The sequence below is a fragment of the Sus scrofa genome, chromosome 6 (assembly GCF_000003025.6).
Source record: "Sus scrofa isolate TJ Tabasco breed Duroc chromosome 6, Sscrofa11.1, whole genome shotgun sequence".
Lineage (NCBI taxonomy): Eukaryota > Metazoa > Chordata > Mammalia > Artiodactyla > Suidae > Sus > Sus scrofa.
In genome coordinates, this window is record NC_010448.4 from 14,942,635 (window position 1) to 14,965,721 (window position 23,087).

Genomic DNA, 23,087 nt, shown 5'->3' on the forward strand with positions numbered 1-23,087 from the left:
ACTCAAAGAACCAACCAGTAAGCAGTCAGAACGTCCAGATTACAAACCACAGAAGAGTTCGCACGCGCCCTAGCTGAGCGCTCTGCCCCTGGGCGACTCTCCGCCCAGACGCCGGGAGGTCGAATTTGCTGGCGGAAGAGGCGTGATCATCGCGCAAAGCGTCCAACCAGCTCCTAAGGGCAGAGCAGGGCCTTTTCCCGCCTCGGAGGAAGCCAGCCCCACCCTCCTGCCCGGCGATTGGTGAGTCGGAAAAGGGGCGGGGATTAGAGGACTCACCACCATCCTCTCCAATGGAAACGAGACAGAGGCGGGCCCAGTGGAGGAAGAAGCATGGCGTGGCGACAGCTCAAAGTGAGTCCAGCTGGTGCTGATGTACAGCTGAGAGGGAGGACTACTGGGATGCGGACCGAGGGGAGGATGGAGGGCTAGCCTGGGCCAGGTGTGGACCAGAGGCGCTCCAAGAGCATAGACCTCTTTGGCACATTGTCTGACTGTGAGGGCAGCTGCAAATGATCGTGCGTGTGCATTTACACGTGTGCTTGGTCACTGTGTGTAAATGGCAAATGTAAGCCGATCTGTGTCAGCGCACTCGGGCCTTTGTTAAGCCTGGCATAGGGACGCTAGTGAATACAGGACCGCCTAGCCCCCTGTGTTGGATCCAACCTGGAACTAACTTTAGTAAGACACGGCCCCAACCCCTTTAGATAAAATTTTAGGGCAGGGTCTGTGTAACGGCGCTCAGCTATTTGTTGATCGACCTGAGGGGCGTTCCTACAATCTGGAGTCTAGAAGCAAGAAAGTAACTGCTGCAGCTATGTTGATGGCTAGGAATGATCCTTAAAGGCACATCGGATTAGGTCTTTATTACTCCCTTGTTTAGGGAACAAAACACATCTTTATGCTGGCCAAAAATCCCTGCCTGTCTCCCCAGCTTTTTAAGCCATACTTTTCCTCACTCCTTGGTTCCAGATAAACCTTTCCCCATCCCTCATTACTTGGATGCAGCTCATTTTCCTGTGCAGCCAGAGAGAAAACCTGTACACACAGCCATCCCCATCCCCTGTACACACAGCCATCCCAAAGTAACTTCTATTTATCCTATGAACATCGGCTTTAAGGCACTTCCTCAAGGAAGCCTTTCTCTTACCTCTCAGATTGGGTAGGTTCTGCCATCACCCTTTGCTCTTTTTCATAGCACTGTCACAGTTACGTCTGCATGATCATCGATTTGTCTCCTCCTGAGGTTGTACTTTCTCATTAAGACAGGGACTGATAGGAGTTCCCGTCGTGGCTCAGTGATTAGTGAATCCGACTAGGAACCCTGAGGTTTCGGGTTCGATCCCTGTCCTTGCTCAGCGGGTTAACGATCCCGTGTTGCTGTGAGCTGTTGTGTAAGTTGCAGACATGGCTCGGATCCAGCATTGCTGTGGCTCTGGCGTAGGCTGGCAGCTACAGCTCTGATTCGACCCCTAGCCTAGGAAACTCCATATGCCGAGGGAGCGGCCCAAGAAATGGCAAAAAAGACAAAAAAAAAAAAAAAAAAAAAAAAAAAAAAAAAAAAAGACAGGGCCTGGTAGGTTTAGGCCATCTTTGTTCAGTCACTATGCACTGAATGATCGCATTAATGGATTAGTAATTCAGCATCTGGCAGTGATAGAGAAAAGCATTATGAGCAACATCTGAGCTTGATCCTAGAAGACCCGACAGTCCTTTAAAAATTTTTTTTTTTGCAACTTTGTTATCTTGAAATGTAATGTCCTAACTTGGATGTAAAACAGAAATGAATTTATAATAAAATATGTATTTTGACCCATAAATGGTAGGGCATGAGTCACCTAGGTAATGAGTCTGGTGTTTAAACCTCTACTTAGAAATTCTAGTGTGACAGGTACATTTTATTGTCAAACTCAAGCAAAGCACTGAACCATTCTAGATGGGATTTTCTGAAATGGTGAGTGATTCTTGGTAACATTCTGTGCAAAACAGTACAGTCATTCATTAATCTACAAGGTAACTGCATTCCTAGAAAGTCAATGCAGATGAAAACCAGACAGGAGTAGGCATTCCCATTGTGGCTCAGCAGTAACAAACCTGACTAGTAACCATGAGAATGCGGGTTTGATCCCCGGCCTCCATTAGTGGGTTAAATATCTGGCGTTGCTGTGCACTGTGGTATAGGTTGTAGACACAGCTTGGATCCTGCATGGCTGTGGCTGTGGTGAAGGCCAGCAGCTGCAGCTCTTATTCAGCCCCTAGCCTGGAAACTTCCATATGCCATATGTGTGGCCCTAAAACTCAACAACAGCACAACAAAACAAACAACAAAACCACACACAGGAGATTGTGTTGATAAATACAATAAATAGAGTTGGTGGCTCTAGGCTCAGCTATTTTTACCTAGTGAATGTCAGTAGGATGTTCAAATGTCATACGGGTTGGAGACAATTCTGACTTTGCTGGTTGCTGCTCACTAAAAGGATTAGCATTCTCCTCCAGATGCCTACCGCATGTCCCTAGAGGGCAGTACTGCCCCTCTTGAAACCTCTAGCCTGCAGGCCCTCGGCCAGAGGAATGTGTGTCAGCACAAGTGGAGATACAGCCTCCGACCGTGAGGCAGAAACGGAGGAGACCAGGGTTATCCCAAGGCAAGGGACACGGCTTCCCACGAAAGGCGGTCATGTCCTCTCTGTGCAAAGGGCTCCGAGAGGGTGCTGCAGCCTCACCCTGAGGGGGACCCACTGGCTCTCTTTTCCAGAAGCGGGCCCAGGATGCCATGGTGATCCTGGGGGGCGGAGGACTTCTCTTCGCCTCCTACCTGACAGCCACGGGGGATGAGCGTTTCTACAGGGAACTCCTGATGCCGGCTCTGCAGGGGCTGCTAGACCCAGAGACAGCTCACAGGCTGGCCATTCGCTTCACATCCCTGGGGCTCCTTCCTCGGGCCACGTTTCAAGACTCTGACATGCTGGTAGGTGCTCCTGTAACACCTTGGGCAATAGATACAAGGGTCAAGGTCAGAGTCCCCTAATGTATTCAGCTGGGGCTGATCCTCTTGAAAACTAGAGCCCCAGGTTAGCCCCTCCAAGAGTCATCCCCATCTACAGATCAGGAACACTGAGGCACAGGGTAGTTAAGCGACTTACCCAAAGGCACACAGCTGGAAAGTGGCAGAGCCAGGATTCAAACCCATGGAATCTGGCTTGGCATCTGTCCCCTTGGCCACCATTTGCCTGGCCGAGGTCTCAGTAGCTTGGGGCTCACTTCTGCTGAAAAGGGAAGCGTGCCAGCATCTAACATGACGTCAGCACGTCTAGCCAAGCCCTTCGAGGAGAGCATGCAGCTCCTGTCCCAGCCTCATTCCGTGCTTCATTCAACACACAGGCCCCAGCATGGGTCCCCTACTTTTCTGTGTGCTGGGGTCTCTGCAGCTAACAATGTGGAAGCCTCCACGTCCTCATCTCTTGACAGTTTTGAGAGGCTTCTTACCAAATTGGGGGTGGGGGGGGATTACAAGGATTATGAGCATGAAGACAACATCAACAAGCAGCACTCACCTCCTTGGGGAAGGGTTACTTTATCCAAGAGGCCTTTTCTCCATTTTCCCTTTTCATTTTAGAATCTCGTTTACTTCCCGTCTTAAAGTTTTCAGCAGTTGTGTCACCTTTTTTTTCAAGAGGTGAAAATCCTCATTGTATTCCTTTCCGTTCGAGAAAACGGGTACTAAGGTAGGTCTTTCCTCAAAGCCAAGTGGCATAAAGAGACCTTTGGCAAAGCAGGGGGGGTCCCTCTACACAGAGGCTCTGGCCTCATGCCAGCCCCATCTGACCTCCATCGCTGGGCATGAGGACTGTAGGCTCCCTGGAGGACCTGTTGTACAGCCACCCTCCCTGCCACCCAGCCCCTGAGGCACACTCTCAGCTTGGTTTCCCCACTTTTGGGGGGCAGCCTTTCTTCCTCCTGCTTCCAAGAGCAGAGGGTGCCCACCCTGGACCCTTGCCAGTTCCGGCACAGGCCTTCCTGCCACATCAGCTGACAGTGGCGATTCCATCGTCAACCGCTGGCTTTATGATACCCCGATTCTTCTCCAACCTTTTCACGTCTGGGTCTTGCTACTTGATTCGTTGACTCCATCAGGTGGGAATCGTGAACCATTCAGGACTCTGGCTGGACCTGACAGTAAATAGGCCCCGGTCACTTTCACTCTGGCCTAACAAACTGGAATCCCCCACCCACACACATCTACCAGGGAGGAACCTGCCTCCAGCCCCCTCTGGTTCTGGGGCCCAGCAGCAGGTTCTGCCTGGCCCAGTGCTCTCCTCCCTCTCATACCCTCAGGAGTCAAGGGGACACTGCTGGGGCTTCCTATCAGCTGCCTGAGGAGGGGGAGAGTGGGGGCTGCCTTACTAAAATGATTAAAGGGTTTTGCTGCCTCACTGGTTCACAGTAGTACTATTTGGGGGATGAAACCAACCAGCCACTCTCATCCACCAAGGAAAATGGCTAAGAAGGTGCAATTCTTAACTGTAACTGGAAAAGACAGCACCCTTCTCCTGCTCAATAGGGGAAATGCTGTTTTTCTCCTCAGTGATGATAAAGCCTGATGGTTCTCAAACTGGCTGGCATCAGAATCACCTGGAGAGCACTGTTAAAAATAGAAGCCATCAGAGTTCCATCCTGCCCCAGAGATTGATTCCTTGGTCCAGGGATGGGCCCTGGGATCGGATGTTTAACAAGCAGGATGCAGGTGTGCTGGTGAACATGTTTTGAGAGATACCAGCATAGCCCTGTGTGCCGGTAACTTTGTCTCCCGCTCCTTAGGAAGTGAGAGTCCTGGGACATAAATTCCGAAATCCAGTAGGAATCGCTGCAGGATTTGATAAGCACGGGGAAGCTGTGGATGGCCTTTACAAGATGGGCTTCGGTTTTGTTGAGATAGGCAGTGTTACCCCCAAACCTCAGGAGGGAAACCCCAGACCCAGGGTCTTCCGCCTCCCCGAGGACCAAGCCATCATTAACAGGTAGGTGAGCCAACAAAGGTAAGGCGGCCTTCTTCCTAGCCGGGCACTCCGGGCTTTTTATGTCACGCAAGATGGGCATTTTTCTGTTACTTGGAGTGTTTGGGAGCCTTGCTTAGCTTCCACTCTGTGTAAGCACGAAAACAGGTTTTATGATTTCAGTTTAACACAGACACCCGACGAGGCTCAGAGAGCTACACAACTTAGCTAGTGTCAGAAGCAGCAGGAGAACATGGGTATGGATTTTGGCCTCTGTTACTTTAGAGTTGGTGCTTTTCCTACACTGTTACTGCAGTGCCTTTGCCCAGCTCCGCCATGTATATAATTGCAAATATTCTAATAATCATATTAAAAGTGAAGTCAGACAGTGGGACACAAACATCATATGCTATCACCTATGTGGAATCTAAAAAAAGGGTACATGCACTTATTTGCAGAACAGCAAACTGAGACTTTGAAAAACTTACGGTTACCAAAGGAGACAGGTTGGGGGTGGAGGGAGAGATGGGCTCGGGGATGGAGATGGAAATGCTGTGAAACTGGGTTGAGATGATAGTTATACAACTATAAATATAATACAATTCACTGGGTTTAAAAAATTCTAATAGCCACAAGAAAATAGTAAAAAGAAATAGGTGAATATATATATATTTGATTTTTTAGGGCCAGACCTGCAGCATTTGGAAGTTCCCAGGTTAGAGGTTGCATCGGAGCTGTACCTACTAGACCTCAAGGTTGAATCACCGGCCTGCACCACAGCCATAGCAACACAGGATCCGAGCCCTGTCTGCACTACACCATAGCTTACGGCAATGCAGGATCCTTAACCCACTGAGCAAGGCCAGGGATTGAACCCATGTTAACCACTAGTTGGGTTTGTTAACCACTGATCCACAAAGGGAACTCACAATAATGTATTCTATTTATTATTTGCAGTAGTTATACTGAATAATACTTTATTCTAAATATTGTAATTTTGGCATATGAGCAGTACAAACATGATGAGCTATTTACCTTCTTTTACTTGTCCCAAATCTTGAAATGCGCTGTTTTCCTAATAGCTCTCAGGTTGGACTGGCCGGATTCACATGCTCCACAGCCACATGTGACTAGTAGCTCTGCTCAGACCTCTGCTTTAGTACCTGGAAAATTTAATTGGTATAGACAGCTGCTTTTAGGAGGAGACATCCTTCAAAAGTGTGTAAAGCCCTTCTCTTCATAATCCCTGGCAGTTTTCATGACAGCCAACTCAGCAAGTGAAGAAGTTCTGTTTTGATAACAGAATTTTGAGAGCCTCCTGGAGGGGATTTTGATGGGCACCTTTGAAACCATCAGTGACCTCCTGGGAGGCTGGCGTAAGGGAAGTTAAATTGGCCTGCATATCCTGTTTTATCCTGCTTGTTTCAAGGACAAGGGACACATCGCCATTATCTGCCACTAGACACAGAGGCAGAAGTCCCTTGTTCTCAGCCGTAACCCAGTAGGGGAACTGAAGCACACACACACCTCCTGAGCCAAGAGAAAGAGGTATGACGCGCTTCAGGAATGCCAGCGGGTGAGCAATCATTTGTGGCTGAGAGATCTATGCAAGGAGGGGGAGAGCCTTTGACCTGGGCCAGGAAGAAGCCATTTAACAGGCAGAAAGGATGGGGAAAGGGGGCAGCAGGATGGGTTCCAGGAGGCACGTTCTTGGGGCACAGGCAGGTGGGAAGATGGGTTATCAGCGGGGTGAGGGCCCCGCTGGGGTGGGGGCAGGTGGGGCAGCGGGGAGTAAGGAGGAGTGGGCTGTACCCTGACAGGGCTGATTACAGGGCTAGTTGGCCCATTTTCATCTTTCCTTTTGCATTTGATGGTGTTCTGGCATGTTCTCTAGGAGTTCCAAGGATGTTTAGAAGGCTAAAAATTGATTTTTTCTTTTCAGCTTATAAAGTCTTAAGTAGGAGCTCCCATCACGGCGCAGTGGTTAACAAACCCGACTAGGATCGATGTGGATGCAGGTTTTATCTCCGGCCTTACTCAGTGGGTTAAGGATCCAGTGTTGCCGTTAGCCATGGTACAGGTTGCGGATGCGGCTTGGATCCTGCATTGCTGTGTCTGTGGTGTAGGCCGGCAGCTGTAACTGTTTCGACCTCCTAGCCTGGGAGCCTCCATATGCCGTAGGTGCAGCCCTAAAAAGACAAAAGACAAAAAGCAAAAACAAAACCAAAACAAAAAACCCCAAACAAACCTAAGTAGATGTTGAAAACAGCCGCATAGCTGTCTCTCCAGAGTCCTTGCTTTCCACCTGAGGGCTCTAACCTTGTCCCCTCCCCATCCTCTTCTGTGTTACAGATACGGATTCAACAGTCACGGGCTCTCAGTGGTGGAACACAGGTTACGGGCCAGGCAGCAGACGCAGGCCAGGCTCACAGAAGGTACGGCGGCACCGCATTAGAGGGCCTTTCCTCCACTGGAAAGGAAGGAAACATGCAGGAGAAAGTCCAGAACATTCCTGGTAAAAATCAACATGGTTGAGCAATAGGAAAAACACTGCAGGTCAGGGCTCCTCTCCCAGAGAGATTTTCTTGGCTTGACGACAGCTTTCAAGCTTTTAAGTGAATTTCACAATTGAGCAAAGATGCACTTGGTTCCTACCTCGTTACATAACCTGTGTGAGGTCCTAACTGAGGCAGCCTGGAAGCAGGCAGCGCCTGTGAGCACGTAGGCGGTGGAGATGGAGCAGGGCCTGCGCGCCATCTTCCCGCGTCCTGCTCTCTTGTCCTTTCTCCGTTATATAAAATGACACAGGTTAATCCTAGATGCATTAGTGAATACAGTGAAGCATAAAGAACAGCACTTAAATTACTCACATGCTTCCTCACTCAGGAATAAGCACTCCTGGCCTTGGGCAAATATCCTTCACGTGTTCAGAAACACCAGGCATTTTTGAAGGCTGCCTCCTGAAGTGCTGATTCGCATTACCTGGGGCCCGCCCTCCCTCCCCTCCCTCTGTCTCTCAACCACCTTCCTTGTGGCCCCTCTGGACCTCCTCTGTGGAGTTTAGCCTCATTAGACATCTTGGTGGTGGGAGGAGAAAAACCTTTGCATATATATGGGAGTCATTTCAGGAAGCAAGGTTAAAAGGGCCGAGGCAGGGAGTTCACTGATGACCTAGCAGGTTGAGGATCCTGCGTTCTCACTGCTGTGGCTCTGGTTGCTGCTGTGCGGCGTAGGTTCAATCCCTGGCCCAGGAATTCCCACATACTGCCTGTGTGGCAAAAAAGAAAAAAAGGGGCGGGGGGCAAGGCAGTTAGCAACCTCCGATCTGTGGAGTAGGAAGTGACCTTGTTTGGACTCCCCAGCTCTGGTAGAGCCAGACCCCGCTGTCCTGCAGACCTTCCCATCGGGGGACGCAGGTGGTTTGTGGTCCTCTCCTACCTTGTCTCCCTTCATTGTCCACAGGGACCGTTGTAGCACTTGGCTCCCCTGTTCGTCTTTGCCTCTCCCCTCCCCCTACTCTGATGCTTGCATTTGTTTTGGTGAAAAGCAGCCCATCGCAGAACTCTGTGCATCCTGTTTACCAACTGGTAGAAGCCTTGAAGGCAGCTAATGCTAGCACCGTACCAAGTAGTTCGAGTTGTTACAAGCAGTAGTGCCCTTGGGGATGGAGTCATTCATCAGTTTTGTCTCAAAATCTTCTCATTTTGGGCAAATGACTACTAGTGCAAGACCCATCAGCTACATCCAAGTGCTGCTCTTTTAAGCCTTTTTACCTGTGTGGACAAGAGTTAGCACTTCCAAGGCATCTTCACTTGATTGGAGAAGCTTGGAGAGCTTGTTACATAACTTGTCTCACGGGCTTCCACACCCCCGCCCCCCACCCATGGACCTAGCTGCATCAATCTTATTGACTTTCGGGCTGATGTTAAAACAGGTGATTATACTGAGGGTATGGGAAGGCAGTGAGCAGGACTGGATGTTGTTTTTGATCCTTCCTGACCTGACACTTTTACTGGGTGTCCCAGGTCTTTTTCCAGCCAACAAGTGGAAAAAAAAAAAAAAAAAAAAAAAATCAGCTGGTACCATGGATACATTTTAGCCTTAGGAGAAATACATAGAAGCCCTTGCTTTCCCACAGAGCAGGTTTCTGAAAAGCCTTTTTCTCAAAGTTGAAAATTCAAGTCAGGTGATTAATTCCCTGGATTTTAAAGTAATGTGGCCAGCGAGTTAAGAACCCAACTAGTAGCCACGAGGATGCAGGTTTGATCCCAGCCTCACTCACTGCATTAAGTATCCGGTGTTGCCGCCGGCATTGGTTGCAGATGCCGCTAGGATCTGGCATTGCTGTGGCTCTGGCCTAGGCTGGCAATTGCAGCTTGGATTCTACCCCTAGCTCGAGAACTTCTATATATCGCAGGTGTGGCAGTTATAAAAAAAAAAAAAAAAAAAGAGTCAAGGGAAGTGACCCTATTAGTGTGCAAATTGAGAAAACACAAATTGAGTAGTCGTGCTGAGGCTTCAGGGGTCATCAGGGCTGTCCCGGGAGCACTAGGCTTGTGCTCACTAGGGAGAGATCCTTCTCAGAGAGCAGAAATCAGACCCTTATGCCTCTTCATCTTAGTCTTGAGAATTCAAAGTATCTTCCAGGATTTTCTGCATCCTCTTTGATTTTGCTTTTTCTTCCCAACTGTACACCCAGTCACTCGACTCAAGTCCAACAAGCAGCCCCTGAGGGTAAACACTTGCCCCTCTGGCATGCTATTCATTTCTCCTTTTTGGTTGCATTGCCTTTATTGGCTTACTTTCTCTATCACTAGTGTTTGCATTCCTCATTTCTCCATTTCTCACTAAATTTAAAAAAAAAAAGGGACAAAGCAGTACACATCCTAGTAGATACCCCAGCGTGGTTGCAAAGGTGGAAGGTGGGTTCTTGGTCAGCAGGCAGCAGCACCTCGCACAGTTCATGCTTATCAGCTGGGGCAGGGGAGGACCCACGTGGAGCTGGAAGGGCCTCTAAGGCTGTTTAGTCAAGGATGGCTTCAGAATCTTGCACAGGAAATGGTGTGTGGGGATAAAATCCTGACCCGTGATGTTTACAGATGGGCTGCCACTGGGAATAAACCTGGGGAAGAATAAGACCTCGGTGGACGCTGCCTCGGACTACGCAGAGGGGGTTCGAGTCCTGGGCCCCTTGGCTGACTACCTGGTGGTGAATGTGTCCAGTCCCAACACAGCTGGGCTGCGGAGCCTTCAGGGGAAGGCTGAGCTGCGCCGCCTGCTGACCAAGGTGGGCAATTACATCTGACAGGCCCCACTCCACCAGCCTGTTCTACCTGTTTATTCTCCACTGCGAGGCTTCAACACCAGTTATCCACTATCAAGGAGTTGTCCTTAACACTGGGCCCAGTTAGGACCCCTCACTCACCTCTCACCCCCTATATGACACTGATTGTGCTCAGTAGTGATCAATTGCTCAATTTTCCCTGCTGTTAATCCATCCTGTGAGAGCAGGGACCACACATCCCTCATTTACCACTCTGTCACTAGCCTCTAACACACTGAATGAACATTCAGAGGGTACTTGTGACAGTATCTGTTCTTTTAGGAACCAAAGTCTAAAAGCTTAATATATTAGCCAGTGATATCAAGGACTCATTCTGGGGTATCCCTTGGTGCAGGGGAAAGGAATCAAAATCCTTCTTGATGGGGTCTTTAGCATAACTGAGAGCTGTTTCCTGAAAAGGAGAAACTGCTTTAGTTTGACAGCTGGTATGGAAACTGATCTGCAGCTGCAGTCTCTGGGGTCCCCCTCTCTGGCTCCATGTTTGCTACAGGTGCTACAGGAGAGGGATGCCTTGAAGGTAGCCCACAAGCCGGCCGTGCTGGTAAAGATCGCTCCTGACCTCACGGCGCAAGACAAGGAAGATATCGCCAGTGTGGTGAGAGAGGTGCGTGTCAGGGCCTGGGGGACACCCTCATTGCCTGCAGAGGTCAGCTGGCTTAGGCCAGACTGCAGTCTTTGTGGTTTCCTTTCTGTTATATCGAGGGCTGGTTGGGTCTGTCATGATGTCACTCACTGCATAACAGGCATACCTTGGAGATATTGCTGGTTTGGTTCCAGACCACTGCAGTCAACCGAGTCACATGAACTTTTTGGTTTCCAGTGCATATAAAAGTTTACACTATATTGTAGTAAGTGTGCAATAGCATTGTGCTAAAAAAGTACCGATCTTGGAGTTCCCGTCGTGGCGCAGTGGTTAACGAATCTGACTAGGAACCATGAGGTTGCGGGTTCGATCCCTGCCCTTGCTCAGTGGGTTAAGGATCCGGCGTTGCCGTGAGCTGTGGTGTAGGTTGCAGACGCGGCTCGGATCCTGCGTTGCTGTGGCTCTGGTGTAGGCTGGTGGCTACGGCTCCAATTGGACCCCTAGCCTGGGAATCTCCATATGCCGCGGGAGCGGCCCAAGAAATAGTAAAAAAAAAAAAAAAAAAAAAAAGTACCTATCTTAATTAGAAAAAAAACTAACCTGACAACAAAGAATTGCCACAAACCTTCCAATTGTAAAAAACTGACTATCTGTAAAGCGTGATACAGTGAAGTTCAATAGCTCGAGGTATGTCTATAGTGAAAAGTACATGTTTGAATGGGTCCTGTTTTCCTCCCACCTCCCTCCTCTTCATCCCGCAAGGGCTTTAAGGTCCTGCTTGCATCCTTTCATCTTGGTCAGACTGCCGTGTTCTGTCTCCAGTCTAAAACTAGGTCTCTGTCTTAGGGGAGAGTCCTGGAGACAAACAGTCCAACAAACTTGGGTTCAAATCCTAGTTCCACCACTTACTCCCTGGGGGCTGTAAGATTAAACCCTGACCTGGGGCAACTACACAGGTGGTTGCTCCTGTCGTGTTGAGGCTCATCCGGACACTTGCCCTAGAAGCGTAGTGAGGCCAACTCTAGCTCTTGCATCTGGGGGCTTAAGGTGTGGGTACCCAGCCCGACTGCTGGCTCAGACCCCCAGGGAAGCTTCTCTAAGCCTGGGGTGCCCTAACCAGGGGACTCTTTCTCTGGCACTGCAGCTGGGCGTCGATGGACTGATTGTCACGAACACCACAGTGAGCCGCCCTGCCAGCCTGCGAGGTGCCTTGCGCTCTGAAACTGGAGGGCTGAGCGGGAGGCCCCTCCGGGACTTATCAACGCAAACCATCCGGGAGATGTATGCACTCACCCAAGGCAAGAATTCCGCCTCCTCATCTGCAGATCCACGTGGCTCGGGCTCTGGGGCTGTGAACCGCAGCACTCAGGAGGGGGCCGGGGCTGGAGCCAAACAGCCCCAAGTTCTTCACGCGGCCGGTGCTTCTCTGCAGGCAGCGTTCCCATCATCGGTGTCGGCGGCATCAGCAGCGGGCAGGACGCGCTGGAGAAGATCCGGGCGGGAGCCTCCCTGGTGCAGCTGTACACGGCGCTCACCTTCCGCGGGCCGCCAGTGGTGGGCGGCGTCAAGCGCGAGCTGGAGGCCCTTTTGAAGTGAGCGGGGGTCACGTGCGGCTCGGACCGGGAGACGTTAATGTGGTATCAACTCACACCAGCTTGATTTGAGTGACCCAATTCAAGGAGATGCCATTCACCTGTCTCTATTTAGTCTTCATTTAGAAAGCATTTGAAGGGCGCACCCCAAATGCTGGGGGAAATTGCTCCATTGCTTCTTTGGCAAAGGACAGCTGGCGCCAAGGAACTCAAGGTTACCTTCCAAGGCAACGGTGTTTATAGGCCAGAGGCTTCTGGCCGCATTCCCACAGATTCGATTCGGTATCGTTGGCTTGATGTCAGGGAGCTGTCGGTACTTAACACTGATTCCCCTCCTGGTCTGAAGAGCTGGGTGGATTCCTGGCAGGAGGCAGGGCGTTAGGGAGAGTGAGGCAGGTGCAGCTGGGGACCAGACAGAGCCTGGCTGAACGTGGGCTTCCGGTAAGAACGGGCCCTTCTTTCGCAATTTGCTGAAATTGCTTTATTTTCTTTTTCCAGGGAGCAAGGTTTTACCACAGTCACAGACGCCATTGGAGCAGATCATCGGAGGTGAGGACAGGTCAGTGGGAAGCCTGATGTGGATGGAACCTTCCTGCTAAATCAGGCGAGCCTTCCTGGCTGTTGGAGAGAGGAGAGTCACAGCCCGCAAACCACAAGGGCCCCTCCTCCCGCTGGATTGTAAAAGCCAAGCCCAGGAATCACCAGAAGCAATACAAGGCTTTAATTTCTTTCCAGACCATGAACTGCATCCATGATCTTTTTCTAGATTCAAATTCTACGATCTTTTAATATTACAAGGACATTAGACATTTGGGGGGAAATCATGATAAAATAAAGTCATTTAAAAACTGGACTTGGAGTTCTCTTGTGGTGCAGCAGTAAGGATGCAGTGTTGTCACTGCAGCAGCGTGGGTCACTGCTGTGGCAAGGGTTCAGTCCTGGCCTGGGAACTTCCACATGCCACCAGTGTGGCCAAAATACAAAAACGAAAAAACTGGATTTGAATCCCAGCCCTCTCTCAAGGCCACAGGCTTCACCCAAACTCTACAGGTCTTTCTAGGCCTCTGCTCCCTGGGGTCTGCAGTGGGCTGCCCAGGAGCTTGACTCTCTTTCATTCTATCTGTATTATTATTATTATTATTATTTGTATTTTGCTTTTTCTAGGGCCGCTTCCCAAGGCATATGGAGGTTCCCAGGCTAGGGGTCCAATTGGAGCTGTAGCCACCAGCCTATGCCAGAGTCACAGCAATGCAGGATGAGCCACATCTGAACCTACACCACAGCTCATGGCAACGCCAGATCCTTAACCCACTGAGCAAGGGCAGGGATCGAACCCGCAACCTCATGGTTCCTAGTCGGATTCGTTAACCACTGCGCCACGACGGGAACTCCTCATCCTATCTTTTTTTTTTTTTGGTCTTTTTTTTGCTATTTCTTGGGCCGCTCCAGTGGCATATGGAGGTTCCCAGGCTAGGGGGTCTAATCGGAGCTGTAGCCACCGGCCTACGCCAGAGCCACAGCAACGCGGGATCCGAGCCGTGGCTGCAACCTACACCATAGCTCACGGCAACGCCGGATCATTAACCCACTGAGCAAGGGCAGGGACCGAACCCGAAACCTCATGGTTCCTAGTCAGATTCGTTAACCACTGCGCCACGACGGGAACTCCTCCTCATTCTATCTTTAAGTTTTTAACCGTATTTTGAAACTACTTCCACCTTAGATACAAGTTGCAAGAATAGGGCTGGTGGCTGACTGTCCTTTCAGCGTCCCACATGGTCTTCCCTCTGCGTGTGTCTGGGTCCTGACCTCTCCCTAAAGGGACACTGGTCATGCTGAATGAGCACCCTCCCCAGTGACCTCATTTCAACTCGACTACTTCTGTTAAAGGCCCTGTATCCAAACAAAGTCATGTTTTGAGATACTGTGGGTCCAGATTTCAATATTCCAATTTTAGAGATTAGGAGGTAGGCTTGCTGTCCCCCTGCTTTAATATCTGTGACTAGGAAGCCACTGGGCGGGCAGGCCCCTGGGATGCTTGAAGATACCAGACAAGGCTAAAGAGTCTAGCCATGAACTAAAGAAACGGAAACACTAACCTTTTCAGAACTGAAAAGCAAACGGTGACAAGACGTTGAAACCTTGTCTGGGAAATGCTGTTGATGTCACCACGCCTTCATAACCAAGAGAAAATTACCTTCATTCCCTTCGTCTCAGTACAGGTTTTTTTTTTTTTTTAATTTATTTCTTGGTAGCTCTGTGAAGATGCCTGTAGCTGCTGAAGAGATAACGTGTCCTGTTGCCTCATTATTTAATCTCGGCCTCAGCCTCTGCCCACTCTCTCTGGCAAGAAACCACAGCCAGTCTCCTGCTTCCTTTTTCAAAAATCTTTTTCTGCTTTTTTTTTTTTTTTTAATGGTTGTACCCACAGCACATGGAAGTTCCCGAGCCACAGCTGTGGCAATGTCGGATCCTTTAACCCACTGTGTCTACCCAGGGATTGGACCCAGACTTCCGTAGAGATCCAAGCCGCTCCAGCTGGACTCTTAATCCACTGCACCGTGGCGAGAACTCTTTCTCCTGTTTTTTTAAAAAAGACTCTTAGTATGAAAAGAATATCTACTGATAAATTAAACAGTATAGCCCCCAAATAAATGTTGTCTTACTTCCTTCCCCCTGCCAAACAATTCCGTGTATCAGAGATAATCATTGTTCACTTTTTTATCTGTCTAAACTTTTCTAGACATTTTTCATTGAATATGAAAGCTCATATCCGTAGCTATTCTATCTTTTTTTAAATCTTCATACATACACACATGCGCACACACACGTTTCAGGAAGAATAGTACAAAGAACTATTTTTAAATACTGAATCACATGAGATTGCTAATCTGAGGCCCCATCACCCCAAATATTTTAGCGTGGATTTCTTAGAAACAAGTAAATTCTTCAGCCAACCACAATACAACCAACCAAATCAGAATATCTGCCCTGATACATTAATTCCATCTAATCTTCAGGCCTGGGGTAGGAAGAATTTCTAAAATGGCTTCTCTCTCCCCAAATGCCCCATAGTAGTCTCCATGAGGATGCGGGTTTGATCCCTGGCCTCTCTCATGGGTTAAGAATCTGGTGAAATATCATGATACAGCAATCCCACTCCCAGGCATATATCCGGACAAAACTTTCATTGAAAAACATACATACGGAGTTCCCGTCGTGGCGCAGTGGTTAACGAATCTGACTAGGAACCATGAGGTTTCGGGTTCGGTCCCTGCCCTTGCTCAGTGGGTTAACGATCCGGCGTTGCCGTGAGCTGTGGTGTAGGTTGCAGACGCGGCTCGGATCCCGCGTTGCTGTGGCTCTGGCGTAGGCCGGTGGCTACAGCTCCGATTCAACCCCTAGCCTGGGAACCTCCATATGCCGCGGGAGCGGCCCAAGAAATAGCAACAACAACAACAACAAAACACAAAAAGAGACAAAAAGACAAAAAAAAAAAAAAAAAGAAAAAGAAAAACATACATACACCCCTGTGTTCATGGGAGTACTTCACAATAGCCAAGACATGGAAAAACCCTAAATGTCCATCGACAGATAAATGGATTAAGATAATGTGATACATATACACAATGGAATACTACTTGGCCATAAAAAAGAACAAAATAATGCCATTTGCAGCAACATGGATGGAACTAGAGACTCTCATATTAACTGAAGTCAGAAAGAGAAAGACAAATATCATATGAGATCACGTATATCTGAAATCTAATATATGGCACAGATGAACCTTTCCACAGAAAAGAAACTCATGGACATGGAGAACAGACGTGTGGTTGTTCTGGGGGAGGAGGAGGGGGTGGGATGGACTGGGAGTTTGGGGTCAGTAGATGTAAACTATAGCATTTGGAAAGGATAAGCAACAAGGTCCTGCCGTATAGCCCAGGGAACTGTATCTAATCACTTGTGATGGAACAGGATGGAGGATAATGTGAGAAAAAGAATGTACGTATAACTGAGTCACATTGCTGTACAGCAGAAATTGACAGAACACTTGAATCAACTATAATTTAAAAAAAAAATACCAGATTGCCACACAAACTGCAACATAGATGATAGATGTGGCTCAGATCTGGTGTAGCTGTGGCTGTGGTGAAGGCTGGCAGGTACAGCTCCGATTTGACCTCTAGCCCAGGAACTTCCATATGCCATGGGTGTGGCCCTAAAAAGACAAAAGAAACAAAAAAAGCAAAAAAAGCTAGGAGCCTCCTTGAAGACGGGAAGTTATTTGGGTGAGTCTGATCCAATCACACCAGCCTATTTATTTATTTATTGACCTATGACCCTGCCAAAGCATGGGGAAAGTTCCTGGGCCATGGATCCACCCAAGCCACAGCAGTGACGACGCTGAACCCCGAACCACTAGGCCACCAGGGAATTCCACACCAACCCCTTCACAAGCAGCTTTCTCTGGCTGGGGGAGGAAGACACTGCAGACAGTGCAGACGCAGAGCATGAGAGGGACACAAAGCAACGCTGCTGCTGCTTTGAAGATGGGGGTTGGGGGCCTGTGAGAAGGAGTGCCTTGGCCTCTGGCTGACAGCCAGCAAGGAAACTGGACCTCAGACATACGGCCACAAAGAGCTGGACTTTGCTAACGATCTGAATGTTGATTGGAAGCAATGCAGATTCTTTTCCACGTCTGGATAAGAACTCAACCTGGCCAACACCTGGATGCTGGCCTTGTGACATGGTGAGCAAAGCACCCAGCCAGGCCTCAGCTTCTAACATAAAACTGTGAGCTGCTAAGTGAGTGTTGCTTCAAACCACTAAGCTGTGCTAAGTGTTACACAGCCGCAGGAAGCTCAGGCAGGCCGGCTTCAGGACCATCACATCCTCCACGCGTGAGTAGCCAGCCCAGAATCCCAGGGTGCATGGGCTTGTCGTGTCTCTTTAGTCTCCTTCTGTCTGGACGAGTTCCTACCTGTCCTTGACTTCGTGTCTTTGACAGGTTTAAAGAGGATGGGCCCCTCACGGGGAGAAAGCCCCGCATTTGGGGTTGTCTGGGTTCTTCTGTGTTTGGAGTCAGGCTGTGCCGCTTTGGCAGAAACATGACAGAAGCCGTGCTGTGTCCTCAGTGTGTCCCACCAGGTGACACATGATTACTGGCAATGTTTGCGTGGATCACTTTCAAGGCGTGTCTCCCAGCCTTTTTCACTGTAAAGTTACTCAGTTTTCTTTGTAAGTAATCAAAGAATATACGTTGTTCTTTCTTTCTTTTTTTTTTCAGTGACAACACAAGATCCTTCACCCACTGGACCCAGAGGGAATTCCTTGTAGACTTTTAAATGATGGCCGTTCTTAGCAGCGTGAGGTAGTACCTCATTGTCGTTTTGATTTGCGCTTCTCTAATAATTAGCGATGTCGAACATCTTTTCATGTGCCTACTGGCCATCTGTCTTGTCTTTGGAGAAATGTCTGTTTAGGTCTTCTGCCCATTTTTTGCTCGGGTTGTTTGTTTCGTGGTTATTGAGTTGTATGAGCTCTTTGTACATTTTGGAAATGAAGCCCTTGATGGTTGCATCATTTGTAAATATTTTCTCCCACTACATAGGTTGTCTTTTCATTCTCTTTATGTTTTCCTTTGCTGTGCAAAAGCTTATAAGTTTGATTAGGTCTCATTTGGTTTTTTACGGGTTTTGTTTGTTTGTTTCTTTTATGGCCACATCTGTGGCACATGGAAGTTCTTGGGCCAGGGGTTGAATTGGAGCCACAGCTGTTGGCCTACAGTACAGCCACAGCAATGCAGAATCAGAGCTGCAACCGGGACCTATACCACAGCTCACGGCAATGCCAGATCTTCCACGCACTGAGTGGAAGGTCACTCAGTGCGTGGAACACCAGGTCCAAGCCACATCTACAAACTATGCTGCAGCTTGCAGCAATGCCAGGGGTCGAACCCGCATCCTCAAAGAGACAATGTCGGGTCCTTAACTCACTGAGCCACAACAGGAACTCCCCGTTTATTAATTTTTTATTTTATTCCTATTGCCTTGGGAGGCTGACCTAGGAGAACATTGTTTGTGTCATCACACAAACATAATTTACGTCAGAGAATGGTTTACCTGTGTTGACAAACCATTGCAAAGGAAGCAGTAGATGTCGGAACACTTAACTCCTAAGCTAATTTGTCGCCCGCATCTGCTAAAAGTGGGAATAGATACAGAAACATAATTCTATGATCTCAGCAAAGAAAATTAGCCCTGATTCTCTATTATCATCTAACGTTCAGTCCATAGTCCCAGTTTTCCTATTGTCCTAAAAATAAATTCTATCGTCAATCAAGGCTTACCTCTATGTCTCTTTAGTCTTTTAAAGTCTAGAGCAGTCACCTCTGAAGAGGTTAGGCCAGTAGTCTTATAAACGGTTCTAGATTCTGGCTTCCCAGAAACAAGGCTGTATCTCCTTTAGCCTTTGACCTCCCTTGCAGCTGGGTGGGGTTAGAGACCAAATTGTACTCAGTGAGATGCCTGTGAAAGTGCTGTGTGCAGCTTCTGGGAAGCCTGCTGCCGTCCAGAACATGATATCTGGGGTTTTGGCAGCCTTTTGAGACCTGAGGATCAGGGTCACCTCAGAGGCAGAAGCTGGAAAGAGCTTCACGCTGGCTCTGCTTACCTCCCCGCTTCTTTTATTTGAGAAGTAAAACCTTGTGTGTTGAAGTCACTGTTAAGTGGGAGTTTTGCTCAGAGTTAGCCAAATTTAATCCCAGCTAATAAAGAAGTCAGATTGAGGCCTACCTTAATCTTGTACTTGTCTGGAAGATACCTTATCTGCTTTCTACTTGGCTAAGACACATTTCAAAATCTCTCTTTCCTCCAGGGGCAGATCTCTGGTGGCAGCACACTGTGCGATATGCCCAGACTATCATGTTACCTGACCTCTAGTGTGGTATGAATCTTGGCAGTCAGGGATATTTTTTGTAAGTAACTTGTGGCATGAGTGTGGGAAATGAAGTCAGTGTGGCTTGTCATCTGTAAGGGTAGGAGTGGCCTGGAATTGGCACACAGCGGTGTTTGTGAAACACCTGGGCAGCAATACCAGGGCCAGGTGCTATAGGGCAAGGCTCTTCAGAGAGGAAGTGCAATTAACTTGCAAACTCCCTGCGTTCTTGCCAGCCAGGCAGAGGTTTCCTGCGTGTTGAAAACTCCATTTGGAAAGTGTCCCCCAGGAAACAGGAGTTACAGCATGTGAAGGCAACCTGCCCACACCCTCTGCCACCCATTTAATCACTAGAGTTGACTTGACTGGGAGGAACGAAGCTGTACCTGGAGGGTCAGCATGGTCCCCTTCCAGCCCAGGCGAGCACAAGGCATCACTGTGGTGCTGCCTTTTCGGGCCTTGGTTATCTGAGCAGCTGGCCAGCCTTTCAACCCTTCTCCTGGATGTTGAATTTGCAGGGTTCCTGGATCTAGTGACACCATCCTACCTTGACAGAACAAAAAGTGTGGAATCTATGTTTTGGATCCTTAAAAATTCACTCTGGTTAGACCAGAATTTCAGCTACAGCAGAGATTAATATCACTGTTAAAAAACAAAACCATACAATCATATATGTATATGCACATGTAAACACACATATGTGTATACGTGTGCATGAATACAGCTGACCCGTATTTACTTGTTCCTTCACTCAGGCAGCCTTCCAAGAATCATTTATTGAGATCCTACTTCCTTCTGGTGGCTGTGCTATGGGCTGGGGATGAAGATAAAGGACTTTCCCGCTGTCTTTCCAAATCTCAGAAGACACCAATACGGCTGCCCCTTGAACAAGGTGGGGTTGGTGCAGTCAAAAATCCATGTATAACTTTATAGTCAACCAGCCATGGACCGTGCAGCACTGTAGTATGTATTCATGGAAAAAATCCACATATAAGTGGACCCATGCAGTTCAAACCCTTGTTCAAGGGTCAACTGTATAAGCACCACTGGCCAGGACCCATGAGGTCACATCTGACAGCAAAGGAAGGAGTCCAGGGCTTCCCCAGTTGCCAGGAGGGCCACTTGGCGGCTTGCCAAGTTACAGCTACACTGATTTCTCTGTGGCCAGGACTAATTTTACACTATTTCCTGGAGCTGACCTTATGCAAATCCCTGATTTCTTGTGCTGACTCAAAAGCAGAGCCCCTTTTTAACACCGTTCCTTTCTAGAGAGATCTGTAATGGGACTGGGGTAGACATCTCAACTCCTGCCAAAACCTGTCTGGGGCCCAGGGTTGACGGTTCCCAAATGCATGCCAAGCAGTTTCCCCGATCTACTTCCTATGCATTCCGAAGCCGGGCCCACCGTGCTCTTTTCCTGCTTCCCTGCTGTGGTGCCCCCAGGCCCAGACAGGAGCTCATGCCTGGGAATAGCCAGTGCTTTAGGGTCCTCCTTGGCCTCTTCCTTGCCCGCTCTGCTGAGTATCACTGTCTGGGTCCTGGTTTTAATGATACACATGTCTCTGCATGGCTTTGATAGCCACTCAGAACTGATACCTTTGGCCTGACGACTGCGGTTTGCTAGCATGTGTGTTATCCCATTGCGCAAGTAATACCCTTAATTCAGTAAAGGATTTGTCTCTAGGTGACCCTTGAAAGTGACTCTAATTGAGATAAGCCCAGGCTGATTGTGAGAGGAAGCCTTGAAAATCCTGTAAAGTGCATCTCGTCAGAGAGGCAGTGCCTTAGGCTGGCCAAGAGCTCTGCCTAGGTGTGAATTCTGCCTCCTCTACTTACTGGTTGTGTTACCTCGAGCAAATTCCTTATGATCTTTGTGTCCAGCTGTAAAAATAGGGTTAGGAAACAATAAAAGGATCTACTCTTTAGGGGTTGTTGAAGAATTAAGTGAACATACAGAGAAAGGTCACCCAACGGTGCCTGGCGCATAGGAAGGGCTCTGACAATGTTAGCGGTTATTACTGCGAACCAAGTGCCCACTCTCCTAAGGTACGTGTAGGGCTGGTGCTGCCAGGAGCTTGCATGTCTCTGAGGGCCTGATCTTTATTGCAGATAGAAGCTGACATGGCGGGAAGCATTCACCATGTTGCAGTACTCGTTTCTCCCCAACCCTGAACTCTGAGGGCAGAGGTTCTGTTAATCACCTGTTCAGTTAACAGAACTGAGTTTGGTGCATGTGTGCCGGGCACTGCTGAGTGTAGTGGTTCACCCAGTGTATTGCTGGATGGAAAACGAATGCCAGTATGGCCCCGATCTTGTTCCCTGGGACCTAAAAGAAATCTTGCTTGCTTTCTGTCTCATAAATTCAGTTGAAGAAACTGAGGAAAGTTAATGTGAATTCTTTTGACTATAGATTCAAGGTTTTTGGGTTTTTGTTTGTTTGTTTTGTCTTTTTAGGGCCGTACCTGCAGCATATGAAGTTCCCAGGCTAGGGGTCAAATTGAAGCTGCAGCTGCTGACTTACCACAGCCACAGCAACACCAGATCTGACCCGTTTCTGGGACCTACACCATAGCTCATGGCAGCGTTGGATACTCAACCCACTGAGCAGGGCCAGGAATTGAACCTGCATCCTCACGGATACTAGACAGGTTTGTTACTGCTGAGCCACAACAGGAAATCCCAGATTCAAGTTTTTAAACTTATCCTAAGATCAAATATAATACTCAATGCAGAAAAGCTGAAAGCCTTCCCACTAAAACCTGGGACAAGACAAGATTGCCCACTCTTAGCACTTTTGTTTGATACAGTATTGGAAGTCCTAGCCACAACAATCAGACAAACGAAAGAAATAAAAGGTTTCCAAATTGGAAGAGAAGAGGTAAAAGTGGCACTCTATGCAAATGGCAGGATACTATATCTAGAAAACCCTAAGGAGGCCACACAAAAACTGCTTGAACTGATCAACAAAATTCAGCAAAGTAGCAGGATACAAGATGAACATTCAGAAATCAGTTGCATTTCTGTATACTCTCAATGAAACATTAGAAAAGGAATACAAAAATACAATACATTTTAAAATAGCACTCCCCAAAATTAAATACCTAGGAATAAACTTTACCAAGGAGGTGAAAGACTTATATGCTGAGAACTATAAAACATTAATAGAGGAAATTAAAGAGAATTCAAAGAAATGGAAAGATATTCCATGCTCCTGGGTTGGAAGGATTATCATTGTAAAAACAGCCATGTTACCCAAAGCAATCTACAGATTCAAGGCAATCTCTATCAAATTTCCCATGACATTCTTCACAGAACTAGAACAAACAATCCAAAAATTTATATGGAACCATAAAAGACCCAGAATTGCTAAAGCAATCCTCAAGAACCAAAACCAAGCAGGAGGCATAACTCTCCTGGACTTCACGCAATATTACAAAGCCACAGTAACCAAGACAGTGTGGTACTGGCACCAAAACAGACCAATGGAACATACAGACCAATGGAACAGAACAGAAAACCCAGAAATAAAATGAGACACATATGGTCAATTAATCTTTGATAAAGAAGGCAGTAATATAAAATGGGAAAAAGACAGTCTTTTCAGCAAGTATTGCTGGGAATCCTGGACAGCCGCATGC

The 23,087-nt window shown here is 48.2% G+C and overlaps 1 protein-coding gene and 1 long non-coding RNA gene across 10 annotated transcripts in view; one reads left to right on the plus strand and one right to left on the minus strand.

Annotated features, from left to right (window-relative positions):
• Positions 1-12,302, minus strand: part of LOC102158108 — a 44,006-nt gene extending 31,704 nt beyond the window's left edge. For 3 of the 8 annotated variants that reach the window (XR_002344521.1, XR_002344520.1, XR_002344518.1), the window contains exons 1-5: positions 12,215-12,302; positions 7,243-7,464; positions 6,030-6,157; positions 3,144-4,642; positions 2,816-2,987 (exon numbers count right to left, since the gene is read on the minus strand). This is a non-coding gene — a long non-coding RNA (uncharacterized LOC102158108). Of the gene's footprint in view, positions 1-2,815; positions 2,988-3,143; positions 4,643-6,029; positions 7,465-12,214 lie in introns of all 8 variants that reach the window. The other 5 variants (XR_002344522.1, XR_002344524.1, XR_002344519.1 and 2 more) reach the window with 5 other exon arrangements.
• Positions 264-13,366, plus strand: DHODH (dihydroorotate dehydrogenase (quinone)). 2 transcript variants are annotated; one of them, XM_021093829.1, is made up of 9 exons: positions 264-351; positions 2,756-2,968; positions 4,819-5,018; positions 7,347-7,429; positions 10,094-10,281; positions 10,829-10,942; positions 12,066-12,219; positions 12,354-12,513; positions 13,012-13,366. In XM_021093829.1, the coding sequence occupies exons 1-9, from the start codon at positions 331-333 to the stop codon at positions 13,064-13,066; spliced, it is 1,188 nt and encodes a 395-aa protein (XP_020949488.1). In that variant the 5' UTR covers positions 264-330; the 3' UTR covers positions 13,067-13,366. The 2 variants fall into 2 exon arrangements, with proteins under 2 accessions (XP_020949488.1, XP_020949487.1); XM_021093828.1 differs by having other exon boundaries at positions 12,066-12,513.

Bases quoted from the DNA above. Each gene is read 5' to 3' on its own strand.
- DHODH (XM_021093828.1), top strand. From the start codon at position 331: ATGGCGTGGCGACAGCTCAAA. The intron at 2,969-4,818 runs GTAGGTGCTCCT...CCCGCTCCTTAG, and splicing joins TTCAAGACTCTGACATGCTG to GAAGTGAGAGTCCTGGGACA. The intron at 10,943-12,065 runs GTGCGTGTCAGG...CTGGCACTGCAG, and splicing joins TCGCCAGTGTGGTGAGAGAG to CTGGGCGTCGATGGACTGAT.